A 16,667-nucleotide genomic window follows, 5' to 3' on the forward strand; every position below is an offset into this window, starting at 1 on the left:
CCTGTCCCCTCGCCTGCACCCAAACATCTTACTTTTCCCCATATGTAGCTTACACCCAGAAAACCGGCCAAATTCCTCTAGAATCCTCATGTTTTCTTCCATCCCCTCTAATGGGTCCGATACATACAGAAGCAGGTCGTCTGCACAGAGCGATACCCTGTGCTCCACCCTCTCCCGGACCAGCCACTTCCAGTTCCATGAGGCTCTCAGACAATTGCCAACGGCTCTACAGCTAGTGCGAACAACAGTGGGGAGAAGGGGCATCCCTGTCTCGCCCCCCGGTGCAGTCTAAAATAGTTCGATGTTGTCCTATTCGTCCGTACACTTGCCACAGGAGCCTGATACAGCAACCTGACCCAGTCAATAAAGCTCCGCACAAATCCGAACCGTCCCTGTACCTCCCACAGATAATCCCATTCTACCCGATCGAAAGCCTTTTCTGCATCCATTGCGATCACTACCTCCCCCTCCCTACCATCCTGGGGCATCATGACCACATTTAACAACCTACTTACATTGGATACCAACTGCCTTCCCTTAACAAGCCCCATCTGGTCCTCCCCAGTAACGTCCAGAACACAATCCTTAATCCTGGAGGACAAAATTTTGGCTAGCAGTTTGGCGTCCACATTCAATAGGGATATCGGCCTGTCGGACCCACACAGCACTGGGTTCTTGTCCCACTTCAGAATCAGCGGAATCGTGGCCTGTGAGAGCGTTGGGGGCAGCACCCCTCTTTCCCTTGCCTTATTGAACATCCTCATCAACACCGGCCCCAATATCCCAGAGAACGTTTTATAAAACTCCACTGGCTACCCGTCCGGCCCCGGGGCTTTATCCGCCTGCATGGCCTTCAGACTCTCCACAATCTCTTCCAACCCGATCGGGGCCCCCAGCCCTTCTACCAGCTCCCTGTCCACCTTTGGGAAATTCAGCCTCGCCAAGAAGTGTCTCATCCCCTCCGGCCCCGTCGGGGGTTCCGACCTATACAGCCTACTGTAGAAATCCCTAAACGTCTTATTCACCCCTGCTGAATCTCCAACCAGGTTCCCATCTCCGTCATTTACTTTCCCTATCTCCCCCTGGCTGCCTCCCTCTTTCTCAGCTGCTGTGCAACCATTCTGCTGGCCTATGGACAGCAGTAAATTAAAGGGTTAGGTTAGGTTGATCTTAGATTAGGATAAGTGGTCGGCACAACATCGTGGGCTGAAGGGCCTGTACTGTGCTGTACTGTTCTATGTTCTATGTTCTCTCCATACTCATAGATCACCCCCCTCGCCTTTCTCAGCTGCTCCACTGCCCTCCCTGTGGTTAACAAGCCAAACTCAGCCTGTAGCCTCCGGCGTTCCCTTAAAAGCCCTGCCTCTGGGGTCTCTGCATATCTCCAATCGATCTGTAGTATATCCTTAACCAGTTGGTCCGTCGCTGCCCTGTCCACCTCCCTATGGGCCTGTATCGAGATCAGCTCCCCTCTGACCACCACTTTCAGTGCTTCCCAGACCATCGCTGCTGAAATTTCCCCTGTGTCGTTGACCTGCAGGTAGGTCTGAATACATTTCCTCAGCTGCTCGCACACCCCTTCGTCAGCCAAAAGTCCCACATCTAAACTCCAGTGCGGGCGCTGGTTACTGTCTTTACTAACCTGCAGGTCAACCCAGTGCGGAGCATGGTCTGAGATTGTGATCGCCGAGTACCCTGTGTCCACCACCCCTGCCAGTAAGGCCCTGCTCAAAATGAAGAAGTCGATCCGTGAGTACACTTTATGCACGTGTGAGTAGAAGGAGAACTCCTTCACCCTCGGTCGCCCAAATCTCCATGGATTCCCCCCCCCCCCCATCTGCTCCATGAACCCTTTTAGTTCCTTTGCCATTGTTGGCACCCTGCCCGTTTTCGAGTTGACCGGTCCAAACCAGGTTCAATAACAGTGTTGAAGTCCCCTCCCATGAGGAACCTGTGTGAGTCCAGGTCTGGTATCTTGCCCAGCATCCTCTTTATAAACTCCACATCATCCTAATTTGGCACATACACATTTACTAATACCACCTGCACCCCCTCCAGTTTCTCACTGACCATAATGTACCGACCTCCCACATCCAAAACTATTCTACCCACCTCAAACACCACCCGCTTATTGATCAGGATCGCGATCCCTCTAGTCTTTGAATCCAGTCCCATGTGAAAGACCTGACTGACCCAGCCTTTCCTCAATCTAATCTGGTCAGTTACTCTAAGGTGCACCTCCTGCAACATTACCACGTCCGCCTTCAGTCCCCTAAGATGCACGAATACACGTGCCCTCTTGACCGGCCCATTTAACCCTCGAACATTCCAGGTGATCACCATTTAACACTCGAATATTCCAGGTGATCAGCCTAGTTGGGGGGGCTCATTGCCCCCCACCCTTCGCCGATCAGCCAGCCCCTTTTTTGGGCCCGCCTCCAGCCCATGCTCCGTGCCTCCACTGGCCTTCCCCCAAGCAGCCTCCGCCCCCAGCCTCCTCACTGTCCCTTGGCCCAAGTCCCTCCCTCGTCAGCAGAACATTCCCCCCCCCCCCCCCCCCCGGCCCCACCAGCAACAATAGTCTGGAACCCAACCCCTTTGATAAACTGAACATATGCACCCCCCCACTGCGCTTCCGTGAGCTAGCCCACCCAGCTAGCTTGGGTCCCAATTCAATACAGAAGGCATTACAAACAGTTTCACAAAAGGAAAAACGAGAAACTTTTTTCTTGAAGAACAGAGAAACAAAAAGAAACAAAAACATGAACGTTGCAACAAAGTTCAAAAGTTCTCAATCCACCACCAGTCCTTTCCTTTTAACGAAGTCCAGCGCGTCCTCAGGTGACTCGAAATAACAGTGCTGTTCCTCGTAAGTGACCCAGAGACGGGCTGGATACAACTGCCCGAACTTCACCTTTTTCTTAAAAACGATCATCCTAATCTGGTTGAAGCCTGCTCTTCTCCTGGCTGCCTCCATACTCAGGTCTTAATAAACCCGTAGGATACTATTATCCACTTTCAGCTCCGTGTCTGCTTGGCCCACTGTAGAATGCGTTCCTTATCCAAGTACCTGTGGAATCTCATCACCATTGCGCTCGGCGGGGGCCTCCCATTCACGGCTTCCTCGCAAGTGCTCTGTGAGCCCTGTCCACCTCTAAGGGGTCGGGAGAATCTCCCCTCCCCCAGCAGCTTCTCGAACATAGCTGCTATGTATGCCCCAGCGTCCGCTCCTTCGGACCCCTCCGTGAGCCCAACGATCCTCACGTTCTGCCGGCGGGACCTATTCTCTAGGTCCTCCACCTTCTCCAGGAGCTTCTTCTGCTGGTCTCTCAGCATTCCTACCTCCAACGACAGCGCAGTTTGATGTTCCTCCTGCTCAGCCAGCGCCTTCTCCACCTTCTGGATCACCCGATCGCGGGCGTTCAATGTAAGCTCCAGCCGCTCAATCAACTCTTTTATCGGGTTCAAGCAGTCCCATTTCTGCTTAGCAAAGCCTTTCTGAATAACTTGCATTAGTTGCTCCGTTGACCGCTGGGTCGACAAACCAGAGGTCCAGCCCTCCGCCATGCTGTCTCCCGCTGCAGCTTCAGCCCAAGCCTTCTCTGTCTTTCTGTTTCTGCCTTTACAAGCACTTCTCGTCCTTCTCTCCATGCACTGATGTGGGAATTCAGTACACAACTGCCTCTGTCTTCAGTTTCACAGTTCAAGTCCGGTAGAAAATCGGGGGAAAAGGTCCAAAAGTCCGACCCAAGCGGGAACCACCAAATGTGCGACTTACTCCTTCATAGCCGCCACCGGAAGTGTTCAATGGCATCCTTGCCTGAAGGTGGGACCACATCAGCGTCATCCAGATAGGGTTTTCCCAGCAATTTGTAGCGTTTTAAGGTTCACTAGAAATCTTTACCTTTTAAGTATGAGATAAAGGTTAAAAGCTGAAGCCAGTTCCACATCGCTTGTTTTTAGAAGACAAAAAGTATGCATTAAGGCATGTTGGCACTATTCCAACCGTGAGTATGCTGATCACTGCAGATCCAACCAGGATCTACTATCTCTAAGAGACATTGAAGTCATTTCTCTGAACAGTTTAGAAATCAATCTACTTTTAGATGTTTTATCAAGCTATATTTTATTGATATCAATAAGGAAATATCAGGTAGGGAGGAAAGATATTGGAGCCTGAAACATGGATAAATTCAGAAAAATCTGTCTTCAACAATGGTAATTATTTGGAACTTTGCTAGAACTCAAGAATACAAATGGGGGACTAACAGAAATGCCAATGCTTTATAATGAGCACAATTCCCATGGGTCTAGACCTGTTGTGCAAGGCACAGCCGAGCTAGAAACAAAGCTATATCCAGTTTCATGTGATGCTGGACACCTTTAGACCACAATGTCTAATCTTAAAAAAATGGGGTGCAGTGTCAGGATAAAGTGTTGATCATTTCGGATGAGAAACGTTTTCACTCAGATTTATGAGCCTTTGGAATTTTCTATTCCAGAGGGTTGTGGATTCTCCACATTTAGCAAAGACAAAGCTGAGATGGACAGGTTTTTGTGAGGTGCCAAGGGATATGGAGAGTGGGTGGAAAAGTGGACATGAGGCTGAAGGTTAGCCATGATTGCATTGAATGGTGAAGCAGGCTTGAGAGGCCGCCTGGAAGGATCTAAAGAGAGAGCTGAGACGAGCAAGGAGGGGACATGAGAAGTCTTTGGCAGGTAGGATCAAGGAAAACCCAAAAGCTTTCTATAGGTATGTCAGGAATAAAAGAATGACTAGGGTAAGAGTAGGGCCAGTCAAGGACAGTGGTGGGAAGTTGTGTGTGGAGGCTGAGGAGATAAGCGAGATACTAAATGAATACTTTTTGTCAGTATTCACTCAAGAAAAAGATAATATTGTGGAGGAGAATGCTGAGACCCAGGCTATTAGAATAGATGGCATTGAGGTGCGTAGGGAAGAAGTGTTGGCAATTCTGGACAAGGTGAAAATAGATAAGTCCCCGGGGCCGGATGGGATTTATCCTAGGATTCTCTGGGAAGCCAGGGAAGAGATTGCTGAGCCTTTGGCTTTGATTTTTAGGTCATCATTGGCTACAGGAATAGTGCCAGAGGACTGGAGGATAGCAAATGTGGTCCCTTTGTTCAAGAAGGGGAGTAGAGATAACCCCGGTAACTATAGGCCGGTGAGCCTAACGCCTGTGGTGGGTAAGGTCTTGGAGAGGATTATAAAAGATACGATTTATAATCATCTAGATAGGAATAATATGATTAGGGATAGTCAGCATGGTTTTGTGAAGGGTAGGCCATGCCTCACAAACCTTATCGAGTTCTTTGAGAAGGTGACTGAACAGGTAGACGAGGGTCGAGCAGTTGATGTGGTGTATATGGATTTCAGTAAAGCGTTTGATAAGGTTCCCCACGGTCGGCTATTGCAGAAAATACGGAGGCTGGGGATTGAGGGTGATTTAGAGATGTGGATCAGAAATTGGCTAGTTGAAAGAAGACAGAGAGTGGTAGTTGATGGGAAATGTTCAGAATGGAGTTCAGTTACGAGTGGCGTACCACAAGGATCTGTTCTGGGGCCGTTGCTGTTTGTCATTTTTATAAATGACCTAGAGGAGGGCGCAGAAGGATGGGTGAGTAAATTTGCAGACGACACTAAAGTCGGTGGAGTTGTAGACAGTGCGGAAGGATGTTGCAGGTTACAGAGGGACATAGATAAGCTGCAGAGCTGGGCTGAGAGGTGGCAAATGGAGTTTAATGTGGAGAAGTGTGAGGTGATTCACTTTGGAAAGAATAACAGGAATGCGGAATATTTGGCTAATGGTAAAATTCTTGGTAGTGTGGATGAGCAGAGGGATCTCGGTGTCCATGTACATAGATCCCTGAAAGTTGCCACCCAGGTTGATAGGGTTGTGAAGAAGACCTATGGTGTGTTGGCCTTTATTGGTAGAGGGATTGAGTTCCGGAGCCATGAGGTCATGTTGCAGTTGTACAAAACTCTAGTACGGCCGCATTTGGAGTATTGCGTACAGTTCTGGTCGCCTCATTTTAGGAAGGACGTGGAAGCTTTGGAACGGATGCAGAGGAGATTTACCAGGATGTTGCCTGGTATGGAGGGAAAATCTTATGAGGAAAGGCTGATGGACTTGAGGTTGTTTTCGTTAGAGAGAAGAAGGTTACGAGGTGACTTAATAGAGGCATACAAAATGATCAGAGGGTTAGATAGGGTGGACAGCGAGAGCCTTCTCCCGCGGATGGTGGTGGCTAGCACGAGGGGACATAGCCTTAAATTGAGGGGTAATAGATATAGGACAGAGGTCAGAGGTGGGTTTTTTATGCAAAGAGTGGTGAGGCCGTGCAATGCCCTACCTGCAACAGTAGTGAACTCGCCAACATTGAGGGCATTTAAAAGTTTATTGGATAAGCATATGGATGATAAGGGCATAGTGCAGGTTAGATGGCCTTTAGTTTTTTTTTCCATGTCGGTGCAACATCGAGGGCCGAAGGGCCTGTACTGCGCTGTATCGTTCTATGTTCTATGTACTCCTGCTCCTATTTTTTACTGGGGTAAAAATTCAGATGTAATTGTGGCCATACAGTTGTATATTGGTATAAAATCATTCAAGCACCATATCCCGGCCGCAGTTAATAAGTAGGCCCAGCCTTTTCATAACTCTAAACTAACCCCTGCTGAATATCAAGGCAACACAGTAATCAATAGCTGAGAGGTCAGCTTATTTCCCTCAATTTTTGTAGTGAAAGAATATCCCCATCATAGTCTTCTTGATCTCAGTTTACCTTTTACAAACATACAAAAATTGACTGACAGGAAAAGACCAGGTGGTCCATAAAGCCTATTTAACATCATAAAGGCTGAAAGCATCATGACTAAACACTTCTTCCTCCCCTGCACAGCCATTCAGTTTCCACTTAAAAGTGGTGTTTGTACATGTTTGCAACTTCATGATCCATGCATATTCTGGGAACTGATCTGCAGCGCAAAGAAAGGGAATTTAATTCAGTGTTATTTTTAATTTTAGAAACTCTATTGCTAAAGTTTCTTCCATATAGAAAGAGAGCAGCACACTAACTCCCGTTTGACAGTTGGACCAAATTTCTTGGCCACTCAGTTGACAAATAAACCTCTCCTTTTTGGGGTTTAACGAGTTGAAGTGTGCTAAATGCACCCTGAAAGATTAATTCTTTATAAGAAATAATCCCCGACTCTGCAATTTAGTATGGTAACACAGTGGTTAGCACTGTTGCTTCCAGGGTCCCAGGTTTGATTCCCGCTTGGGTCACTGTCTGTGGAGTCTGCACATTCTCCCTGTGTCTGCGTGGGTTTTCTCCGGGTGCTCCGGTTTCCTCCCACAAGTCCTGAAAGACGTGCTGTTAGGTAATTTGGACATTCTGAATTCTCCCTCTGTGTACCCGAACAGGTGCCGCAATGTGGCGACTAGGGGCTTTTCACAGTAACTTCATTGCAGTGTTAGTGTAAGCCTACTTGTGACAATAAAGATTATTAAAGAGATTATTAAATCATATGTTTTCGAAAAAACATTTATTTCGCAATTAAACCTGAATATTCCTGATTTTGAACAGATTTAATTTCAGCCATAATTTTTAATACATTATTCAGGGAAATAATTTCTGAAAGTCAAAACTGTACTGAAACAGTCCTAAGATTTTGCTGAAATAAAAACACAAGATGCTGGAAATACTCCGCTGGAAAAAGAACATGAAAGAATGTTTGTGATATGGTGGAGACAGAAGAGATTAAATAAAAAAAGAGTTGGCAGTGTAAGGCCAAAGGGAATGGCAATGCACAAAAAAACAAAAGATGTGCCTAGAGGAAATGTTAATGGCAGAATGATAAATAGCCACCATTCAAAAGCAAAAACGAGAGAAGCAAGAATGAAATTACAAAATGTAAAGAAAAGCAAACAAAATGGGGGTTACTGAGGGCTCTGCGATTGTTGAATTCATTGTCGAAGGCTGTGCAGGTACAGGTTGAACACTCTACTACAGGCATTGTCAAACTCAGGGGCTCGACCCGCGGGCGGGTGTCGGGAGGGTTGCGGAGTCGCCCGTTGCAGCACTCCTGACCGCGCAAATCTGTGCGCAAGAACCGCAGAAGCCGGCTGCAAGCGGCCTTCAAAATGGCTGCGAACATGTAAAAATAAATGCGGCCGCACTGCGCATGCGTGACAAAACATAGTTTCGCACATGCGCGCCGATGATTGGGCACGCATGCGCAGTGCGACCGCTTTTTTTTTAACGGTGCGCAGCTTTTCGTTTTACAAGTTCAGGGGGGTTTATTCATTTATTTTATTCATTTAATTTTTATTTTTTTCATTTATTTTATTCATTTTATTTTTATTTTTGTTACAAGTTCGGGGGGGGGGGTTTATTTGACAAAATTTTACAGGATAAAAATTCAGAACTTTGGGCAGATGGAGACTCCATACGTTTCGACACCGGAAGGCTTCCCCTTCATCCAACAGGTTCCATTGGAGGAGCGTGTACGAGGGCCAAAGGGACGCAAAACCATTTCCTCCATTTTTGTCAGCAGCAAACACGGGAAGAGAAAATGGTGGGTCTCGCAGGTTGACCGGCGTGGGTCGCCAAGGTTGGCCGGGTTGGGTCCCGAAGGTTGGCTGGTTGGTAAAAATAGGTCCCCTGTAAAAAAAGTTTGAAGAACACTCCTCTACTAGCCACGTGTACTTACGATTCTGTGATGCAACACTGAGAGTCCTGGACACAGTGTTGGTGAAAACTATGCTTTGATGTTGCTTCTAATAGCAACAGCATTGCAAGTACAGTTCAATCTTTACATGGAATAAGAACTTCAGATATGTCCTAGCAGAAGGCACAACAGAAAAGGGATTAATAGGGTATATTCAAATAATTCAGCCTGTTATCCGTACATACAGATATTCAGACATTATCTTGCAGGCTGTTCACAGTGCAGCTGGAGCCCCTCTAATTTGGTTTATCAGATCATTAATGCTCATTTTTTTTTACTTCTAGCACTGGAAGCTAAATGTCTAATCCTGATTAACATGCTGCAACTAAAATAAGTGCTTTCACTTGGTACATAGTTGATAGCAAATCATATTAGATCAATAGGAATTTTGTAAGTCAAGTTCGGTCCTCAAAATTTCCGGTTGAGCTTGTTGTCTTTTCTAGTTGGGCAAAACAGGCAGAATAGCCAGAAAGCACAAATTGTATCGTGTCATGCAGGTAGAAGCTGTGAAATCTGTATCCTGTTGGGTTTTCCATAGCACAGCAACATATTGTGCACGTTGACACTGGAGTACAGAATATCGGTTGTTCACAATTGTATTCAAACCTGAACAAACAAGATAAAGGACTTTATGGGGGATCATAAAATGATACATTACAGGAGGAGGCCATTTTGCCTATTTGTGTCTTTGCCACCTCTTTGGTAAAGCTATTTAATTAACCCCACTGCCTTGTTTTTTCCTCATTCCCTGTAATTTTTTAATTTCCTTCAAGTACCTACCCAATTATTTTTGGAACATTACGATTGACTCTGAGCCACTCTTTCAGGCACTGCATTCCGAATTGCTGTTCAGAAATCAGTAATCAGTAAGAATAACATGCTAAGGGGAGGACAAGGCATCCATGGCTGATGAGGGATGTCAAGGACAGCATAAAGGCTAAAGAAAAAACATACAAAGTGCTGAGGATTAGTGGGAAACCAGAGGATTGGGAAGCTTTTAAAAGTGAGCAGAGGACAACTAAAAAAGCAATAAGGGGGAGAAGATGAAGTAAGAGTGCAAGCTAGCTAGTAATATAAAGGAAGATAGGAAGACGTTTTTTCAATACATAAAAGGTAAGAGAGAGGCAAAAATAGACATTGGACCACTAGAAAATGTGGCTGGAGAAGTAATAATAAGAAACAAACTGAATGGTTACTTTGCATCAGTCTTCACTGTGGAAGACACCAGTGGGATGCCAGAGCTCCAGGAGAACCAGTGGACACGATTTATTTAGATTTCCAGAAGGCCTTTGACAAGTTGCCGCATAGTAGACTGTTAAATAAGTTAAGAGCTCATGGTGTTCAGGATTAAGATCCTGGCATGGATAGAGGATTGGCTGACTGGCAGAAGGCAAAGAGTGGGAACAAAGGGGTCTTTTTCAGGATGACTAGTGGTGTGCCTCAGGGGTCTGTGCTGGGACCACAACTTTTTACAACATACATTAATGATCTGGAAGAAGGTACTAAAGGCACTGTTGCTAAGTTTGCAGATGATACAAAGATCTGTAGAGTGACAGGTAGTATTGAGGAAGCAAGGGGGCTGTAGAAGGATTTGGACAGGCTAGGAGAGTGGGCATTGAAGTGGCAAATGAAATACAATGTGGAAAAGTGTGAGGTTATGCAGTTTGGAAGGAGGAATTTAGGCATAGACTATATTCTAAATGGGGAAATACTTAGAAAATCAGAAGCACAAAGGGACTTGGGAGTCCTTGTTCACGATTCTCTTGAGGTTAATTGCAGGTTCAGTTGGCAGTTAAGAAGGCAAATGCAATGATAGCATTCATGTCGAGAGGGCTAGAATATAAGACCAGGGATGTACTTCTGAGGCTGTGTAAGGCTCTAGTCAGACCCCATTTGGAGTATTGTGAGCAGTTTTGGGCCCCATATCTAAGGAAGGATATGCTGGCCTTGGAAAGTGTCCAGAGGAGGTTCACAAAAATGATCTCCGGAATGAAGAACTTGTCGTATGAGGAACGTTTGAGGACTCTGGGTCCGAACTCGGAGTTTGGAAGGATGAGAGGGGATCTTATTGAAACGTGCAAGATACTGCGAGGCCTGGATAAGTGGACGTGGAGAGAATGTTTCCACTTGTAGGAAAAACTAGAACCAGAGGACACCATCTTAGATTAAAGGGACGATCCTTTAAAACAGATGAGGAGGAATTTCTTCAGCCAGAGGATGGTGAATCTGTGGAACTCTGCTGCATAAGGCTGTGGAGGCCAATTCACTGAGTGTCTTTAAGACAGAGATAGATAGGTTAATAAGGGGATCAGGGGTTATGGGGAGAAGGCAGGAGAATGGGGATGAGAAAATATCAGCCATGATTGAATGGCAGAGCAGACTCGATGGGCTAAGTGGCCTAATTCTGCTCCTATGCCTTATGGTCTTATAACACCGCCTCCACAATAGTCCTCAAAACCGGGGCCTCGCAAAGCTGTGTACTTAGCCCCCTACTATATTCCTTGTGCATGCACGACTGTGTGGCAAAATTTGATTCTAACTCCATCTAAACGTTTGCTGACGACACGACCATAGTGGGTCGGATCTCGAATAACGACGAATCAGAATACGGGAGGGAGATAGAGAACCTAGTGGAGTGGAGCAATGACAACAATCTATCCCTCAAGGCCAGCAAAACTAAAGAGCTGGTCATTGACTTCAGGAAGCAAAGTACTGTACACACCCCTGTCTGCATCAACGGAGCCAAGGTGGAGATGGTTAACAGCTTCAAATTCTTAGGAGTGCACATCACCAAAAATCTGTCCTGGTACACCCATGTCGACTCTACCACCAAGAAAGCACAACAGTGCCTCTACTTCCTCAGGAAACTAAGGAAATTCGGCATGTCCACACTGACTCTTCCCAACTTTTACAGATGCACCATAGAAAGCATCCTATCTGGTTGCATCACAGCCTGGTATGGTAACTGCTCGACCCAAGACCGCAAGAAACTTCAGAGAGTCGTGAACACAGCCCATCCATCACACGAACCTGCCTCCCATCCATTGACTCCATCTACACCTCCCGCTGCCTGGGGAAAGCGGGCAGCATAATCAAAGACTCCTCCCACCCGGCTTACTCACTCTTCCAGCTTCTTCCATTGGGCAGGAGATAGAAAGTCTGAGAACACGCACGAACAGATTCAAAAACAGCTTCTTCCCCACTGTTACCAGACTCCTAAACGACCCTCTTGCTGACTGACCTGATTAACACTACACCCCTGTACGCTTCACCCGATGCCGGTGTTATGTAGTTACCTTGTGTTGCCCTATTATGTATTTTCATTTTCTTTTCATGTACCAAATGATCTGTTTGAGCTGCTCGCAGAAAAATACTTTTCACTCTACCTCGGTACACGTGACAATAAACAAATCCAATCCAATCAAAAAACCTTTTACTCATGATCTTTCAGATTATTTTGCCAGTCACCGTAAACCTGTGTCCTCTGGTTACTGACCTTTCTGCCACTGCAAACAGTTTCTGCTTATTTATTCTTGCCAAAACAGTTCATAATTTTGAACACTGCTAAGAAATGTCTTAATCTTTTCTGCTCGAAGGAGAATAACATTAGCTTTTGCAGTCTCTGCACATAACTAAAGGCCCTCATCCATGGTAGATCTTTCTGAAAGTAGTGTGCCCAGAATGGAACGCCCAATTCTGGCTGATTTACAAAGGTTTAACGTAACTTCCTTGATTTTGTACTCTATCTCCCTATTAACAAAGCCAATGATCCTACATACTTTTTTAAAGCAGCCTTCTCAACCAGTCCAGTCAACTGCTAATTTCAAATCAGTGTGTCCCAGGTTTCAATTTACCTGCACCCCCTTTAAAAATGTATGATTTATTTCATATTGTCTCTCCTCTTCCTAATTCTGTGTATTATATTTCATCTGTCTTACATCTGCCCATTTTTCCAGTCGATCTATATTCTCCTGGTGCCTGTTACTACCCTCTTTGTTGTTGACTGCATTTTGGAATTTCATATCATCTGCACATTATTCCCTCTATGTCCAAGTCCAGGTCATTAATATAATTCAAAGAGAACAGTGGTCCTAAAACTGATTTCTGGGGAACATCACTGATACGAACATATAAACAGTTGTTTGTCACTACTTTCTACTTTCTGTCTTTAAATATATTTTAAAAAGTCTATGTGCTCACTGTCCATTTAATCCCATGAACTTTGTTGCTAACAAATATATTGTGTGCATAAATGAGACTGTTTAGTTCTGTTCTGATACAGGCCATGTGTGATCCATGGATTTCATTCCCCACTGACATTCCTGTCTTTGCATCAAATGAATTCAATCAGCTTTCCAGCAGATCTGAAGGAATGTGGTTTACGATGCAAAACTTGATTCCTTGCATTTCAAAAAAAAAGACTGACATGTTTTTTCATTTCAAATCCAGGGCAGAGTTTGATTCTGCAGCCAATCTCATTGAAGTCCATCTTCACCTGGGGCCTGAATATAAGTTTGAAAATGGTGCCCTTCACCCAGCTTCCTCCCAGAAAGACAGTGTGTTGACAATAACCATTGATAGGAGGAAAACGCTTGGTGATCTCAGACAGGCTATTTTTCAGGTAAGTGCAGAATATTGGGCTAATGCCAATATGATGTATCATAGAATAGAATCACTACAGTGCAGAAGAAGGCCATTTGGCCCATCAAATCTGTACCAACACTCTGAAAGAGCTCCCACATCCCCACCCTACCCCATAACCCAGTAACCCCACCTAACCTAACCTTTTGGACACTAGGGGAAATTTAGCATGGCTAATCCATCTAACCTGCACATCTTTGGACAGTGGGAGGAAACCGGAGCACACAGAGGAAACCCAAGCAGACATGGGGAGAATGTACAAAGTCCACACAGATAGTGACCCAAGCCGGGAATTGAACCCGGGTCCCTGACGCTGTAAGGCAGCAATGCTAACTACTGTGCCACCATATCACCCCAAAGCTGTAACCTATTTGTTATAAACCACTGCTTTGCTAAATTCACATAGAATAATACAGCAGACAAGGACACTATCCTGCTTATCATTGCCTGTGCTTGCTCTTTCTGGGAGCTATCCAAATAGTTCTAGTTCTCTTCTCTTTCCCCGTAGCCCTTCAAATTTCTCCTTTTTGTATGTACTGAATTCCCGTCAAAGTTGGGTTGAGGGCAGGATTCTGAGACCAGAAATTCCTGCCCAAGGTCAATGGATCTCTAAGTGATTCGTAAAATTGTCTGTCCTGCTCATGGCGATTCCCGCGGAGAGCGGGACCGGAACATTTACCCCTGAATCCGCTTCTACATACCTTTTTGGCACTCTTATCAACTCAGTGTATGAAAAAATGATCTACCCTTCCTGGATTTGTTTTTGCCAATTATCTTAAATCCTCTGGTTCTGACATTGAAGTATATTTTTTTTAATTAGGAAGGGGCAAAATCAAGTTCTTCATAGTTGAAATTCCGTAGGATGCTTTTTTCAAGTCACTATTTCACACAGGTTAATAATTCTGTTAATATATTGCAAGCAGGAGGTTTCCATCAGTGCCATAACTGGTGCTCAGCAGATTTTCAGGACCACTGCGAAGTTTGACTATAACAGATTAGAAGGACCACATAATCCAGTGCATGTAACTAAACAGAGGTTAATTAATGTAGACATTAAGGTTAACAAAAATGACAGAAAACAATTGCCTTTGAACTCACAATGTGCACAGGAGTAATGACTCCAGCTAAAGCACGTCATCATAGATAAGTGAATGAAATCAGATTATTGTTGCAGATTGATTTTATGAAGATTTATTAGAGTAACTAGTAGATGATCTGTAGTATTGGTCATAGTGAGTAGAAGGACACTTAATATTGATTATAGTGATATGAAAGGAGGAAGACTGGCATTTATATACATCATTTGTTTGCAGCACAGTTCAAAATATTTTAATAGCCAATGAAGTATTACATTGAAGTGTAGTCATTGTCGCAATGCAGGAAATGCTGCAACAATTTACGTACAGCAAGGTCTAAGACAAGGGATAGGCTATCTGTGAAAATCTGTTTATAAATTATAATTCTGTTAAAATAGTGCAAGCAGAAGGTTTACATCAGTGACATAACAGTGGTGCTCAACAGATTTTCAGGACACTGAAGTTGGACTATAACAGATTAGAAGGACCATCACTAAATAATCCAGTACATGTAACTAAACAGAGGTCCTGGGACCTCAAGCAGGAGTTTCCGGTCTCGGAATCCTGCCCTCAACTCAACTTTCTGACAGGAATTGAGTATATACAAAAAGGAGAAATTTGCAGGGCTATGAGGAAAGAGCAAAGAACTAGAACTAATTGGATAGCTCCTGTAAAGTGTAAGCACAGGCAATGATTTAAAAAAAAAAATTTAGATTACCCAATTATTTTTTCTATTAAGGGGCAATTTAGCATGGCCAATCCATCTACTCTGCACATTTTTGGGTTGTGGGGGCGAAACCCACACAGACACGGGGAGAATGTGCAAACTCTACACGGACAGTGACCCAGAGCCGGGATCGAACCTGGGACCTCAGCGCCGTGAGGCGGTTGTGCTAACCACTAGGCCACCGTGCTGCCCTAGCACAGGCAATGATAACTGAGGGATAAATGTTGGTCAGGATAGTGATGAGAATCCCCCTGATCTTCTTTCAAATGGTGCCATGGAATTTTCTACATCTGCTTCAGAAGGCAAATTTTGTGCACAAATTCCTGCAGTGTGATTTGAACCCAACACCTTCTGACTCGAGAGGTGAGAAACAAGAATTTAAAAAATCCAGGGCAGTTTGGGAAAATTAATCTGAGAAATCCCTCTCCAACCCACCTAAGCAATCAAAATTAGTCCAAGAGATCATTCTGGCCCTAATTGCCCTATGCTTACCCACCTTAAAGACGTGATGTGGGTGGCATGGTAGCACAGTTGTTAGCACTGCTACTTCACATCTCCAGGGTCCCAGGTTCGATTCCCGGCTTGGGTCACTGCGGAGTCTACACGTTTCTGTGTCTGCCCTGTGTCTGTGTGGGTTTCCTCCGGGTGCTCCGGTTTCCTCCCACAAATCCTGAAAGACGTGCTGTTAGTTGAATTGTCTGTGTACCCGAAGAGGTACCGGACTGTGGCGACTAGGAGCTTTTCACAGTAACTTCATTGCAGTGTTAATGTAAGCCTACTTGTGACACTAATAAAGATTATTATTATTATGTCCACTCCAGTCAAAAACAGGTCTGGATCTCGCTTGAAGGAGACCTGTAAATTGCTGACAACTGTAAGATATGGTAGTATATTCCAGATGTGCTTATTATCTGGTAAAAGAACCATCTCCTGATGTTTAATCTAGATCTTGCTTTAAATAATTTAAAATTGAGACACTTCCTTCCCCCAGTTCACCCTAATGTATTTAATTGGAGCAAACTAGCCCCTTCATCGTTTTATAAACCTTAATCAAATCAGCCTTAACTTAAATGTTTATCTAAAGTGTAGAGTCCCAGCTCTCTTCGTCTATCTAGATAACTAAGAAGCTTTACACTGGGAATTAGTGTCGTGGCCCTACGGAGTACCCTTTTCAAAATATCTCCATCATCATGAGGAGACTAAAACTGGGCACAGTAATCCAAATAAAACCTGACCAGTTTTGTGAACAAGAACAAAATAATATCTCTCATCTTATAATGATTGAATGCATCTTATAACAAATAAATGAATGCATCTTACAATCAATGAATGGATGCAACTGACTGCCCAAGTGCTTGAATCATTGATTCACCATTGAACATTGGCCATTGTTCATAAAGCTTTAAATATGTATGGACTAACACATTCATTTCCTTTGACTTAGAATCATAGAATCCCTACACTGCAAAAAGAG

The 16,667-nt window shown here is 44.6% G+C and overlaps 1 protein-coding gene across 2 annotated transcripts in view; it reads left to right on the plus strand.

Moving 5' to 3' along the window:
- The window catches only part of usp40 (ubiquitin specific peptidase 40), a 194,934-nt gene that overhangs the window by 92,952 nt on the left and 85,315 nt on the right, over positions 1-16,667 (plus strand). For both annotated transcript variants that reach the window (XM_038787466.1, XM_038787473.1), the window contains exon 13: positions 13,199-13,370. In XM_038787466.1, coding sequence (XP_038643394.1) covers positions 13,199-13,370 — 172 coding nt within the window. The remainder of the gene's footprint in view (positions 1-13,198; positions 13,371-16,667) is intronic.

Source organism: Scyliorhinus canicula, chromosome 2 (genome assembly GCF_902713615.1).
Source record: "Scyliorhinus canicula chromosome 2, sScyCan1.1, whole genome shotgun sequence".
In the NCBI taxonomy this organism is placed as follows: domain Eukaryota; kingdom Metazoa; phylum Chordata; class Chondrichthyes; order Carcharhiniformes; family Scyliorhinidae; genus Scyliorhinus; species Scyliorhinus canicula.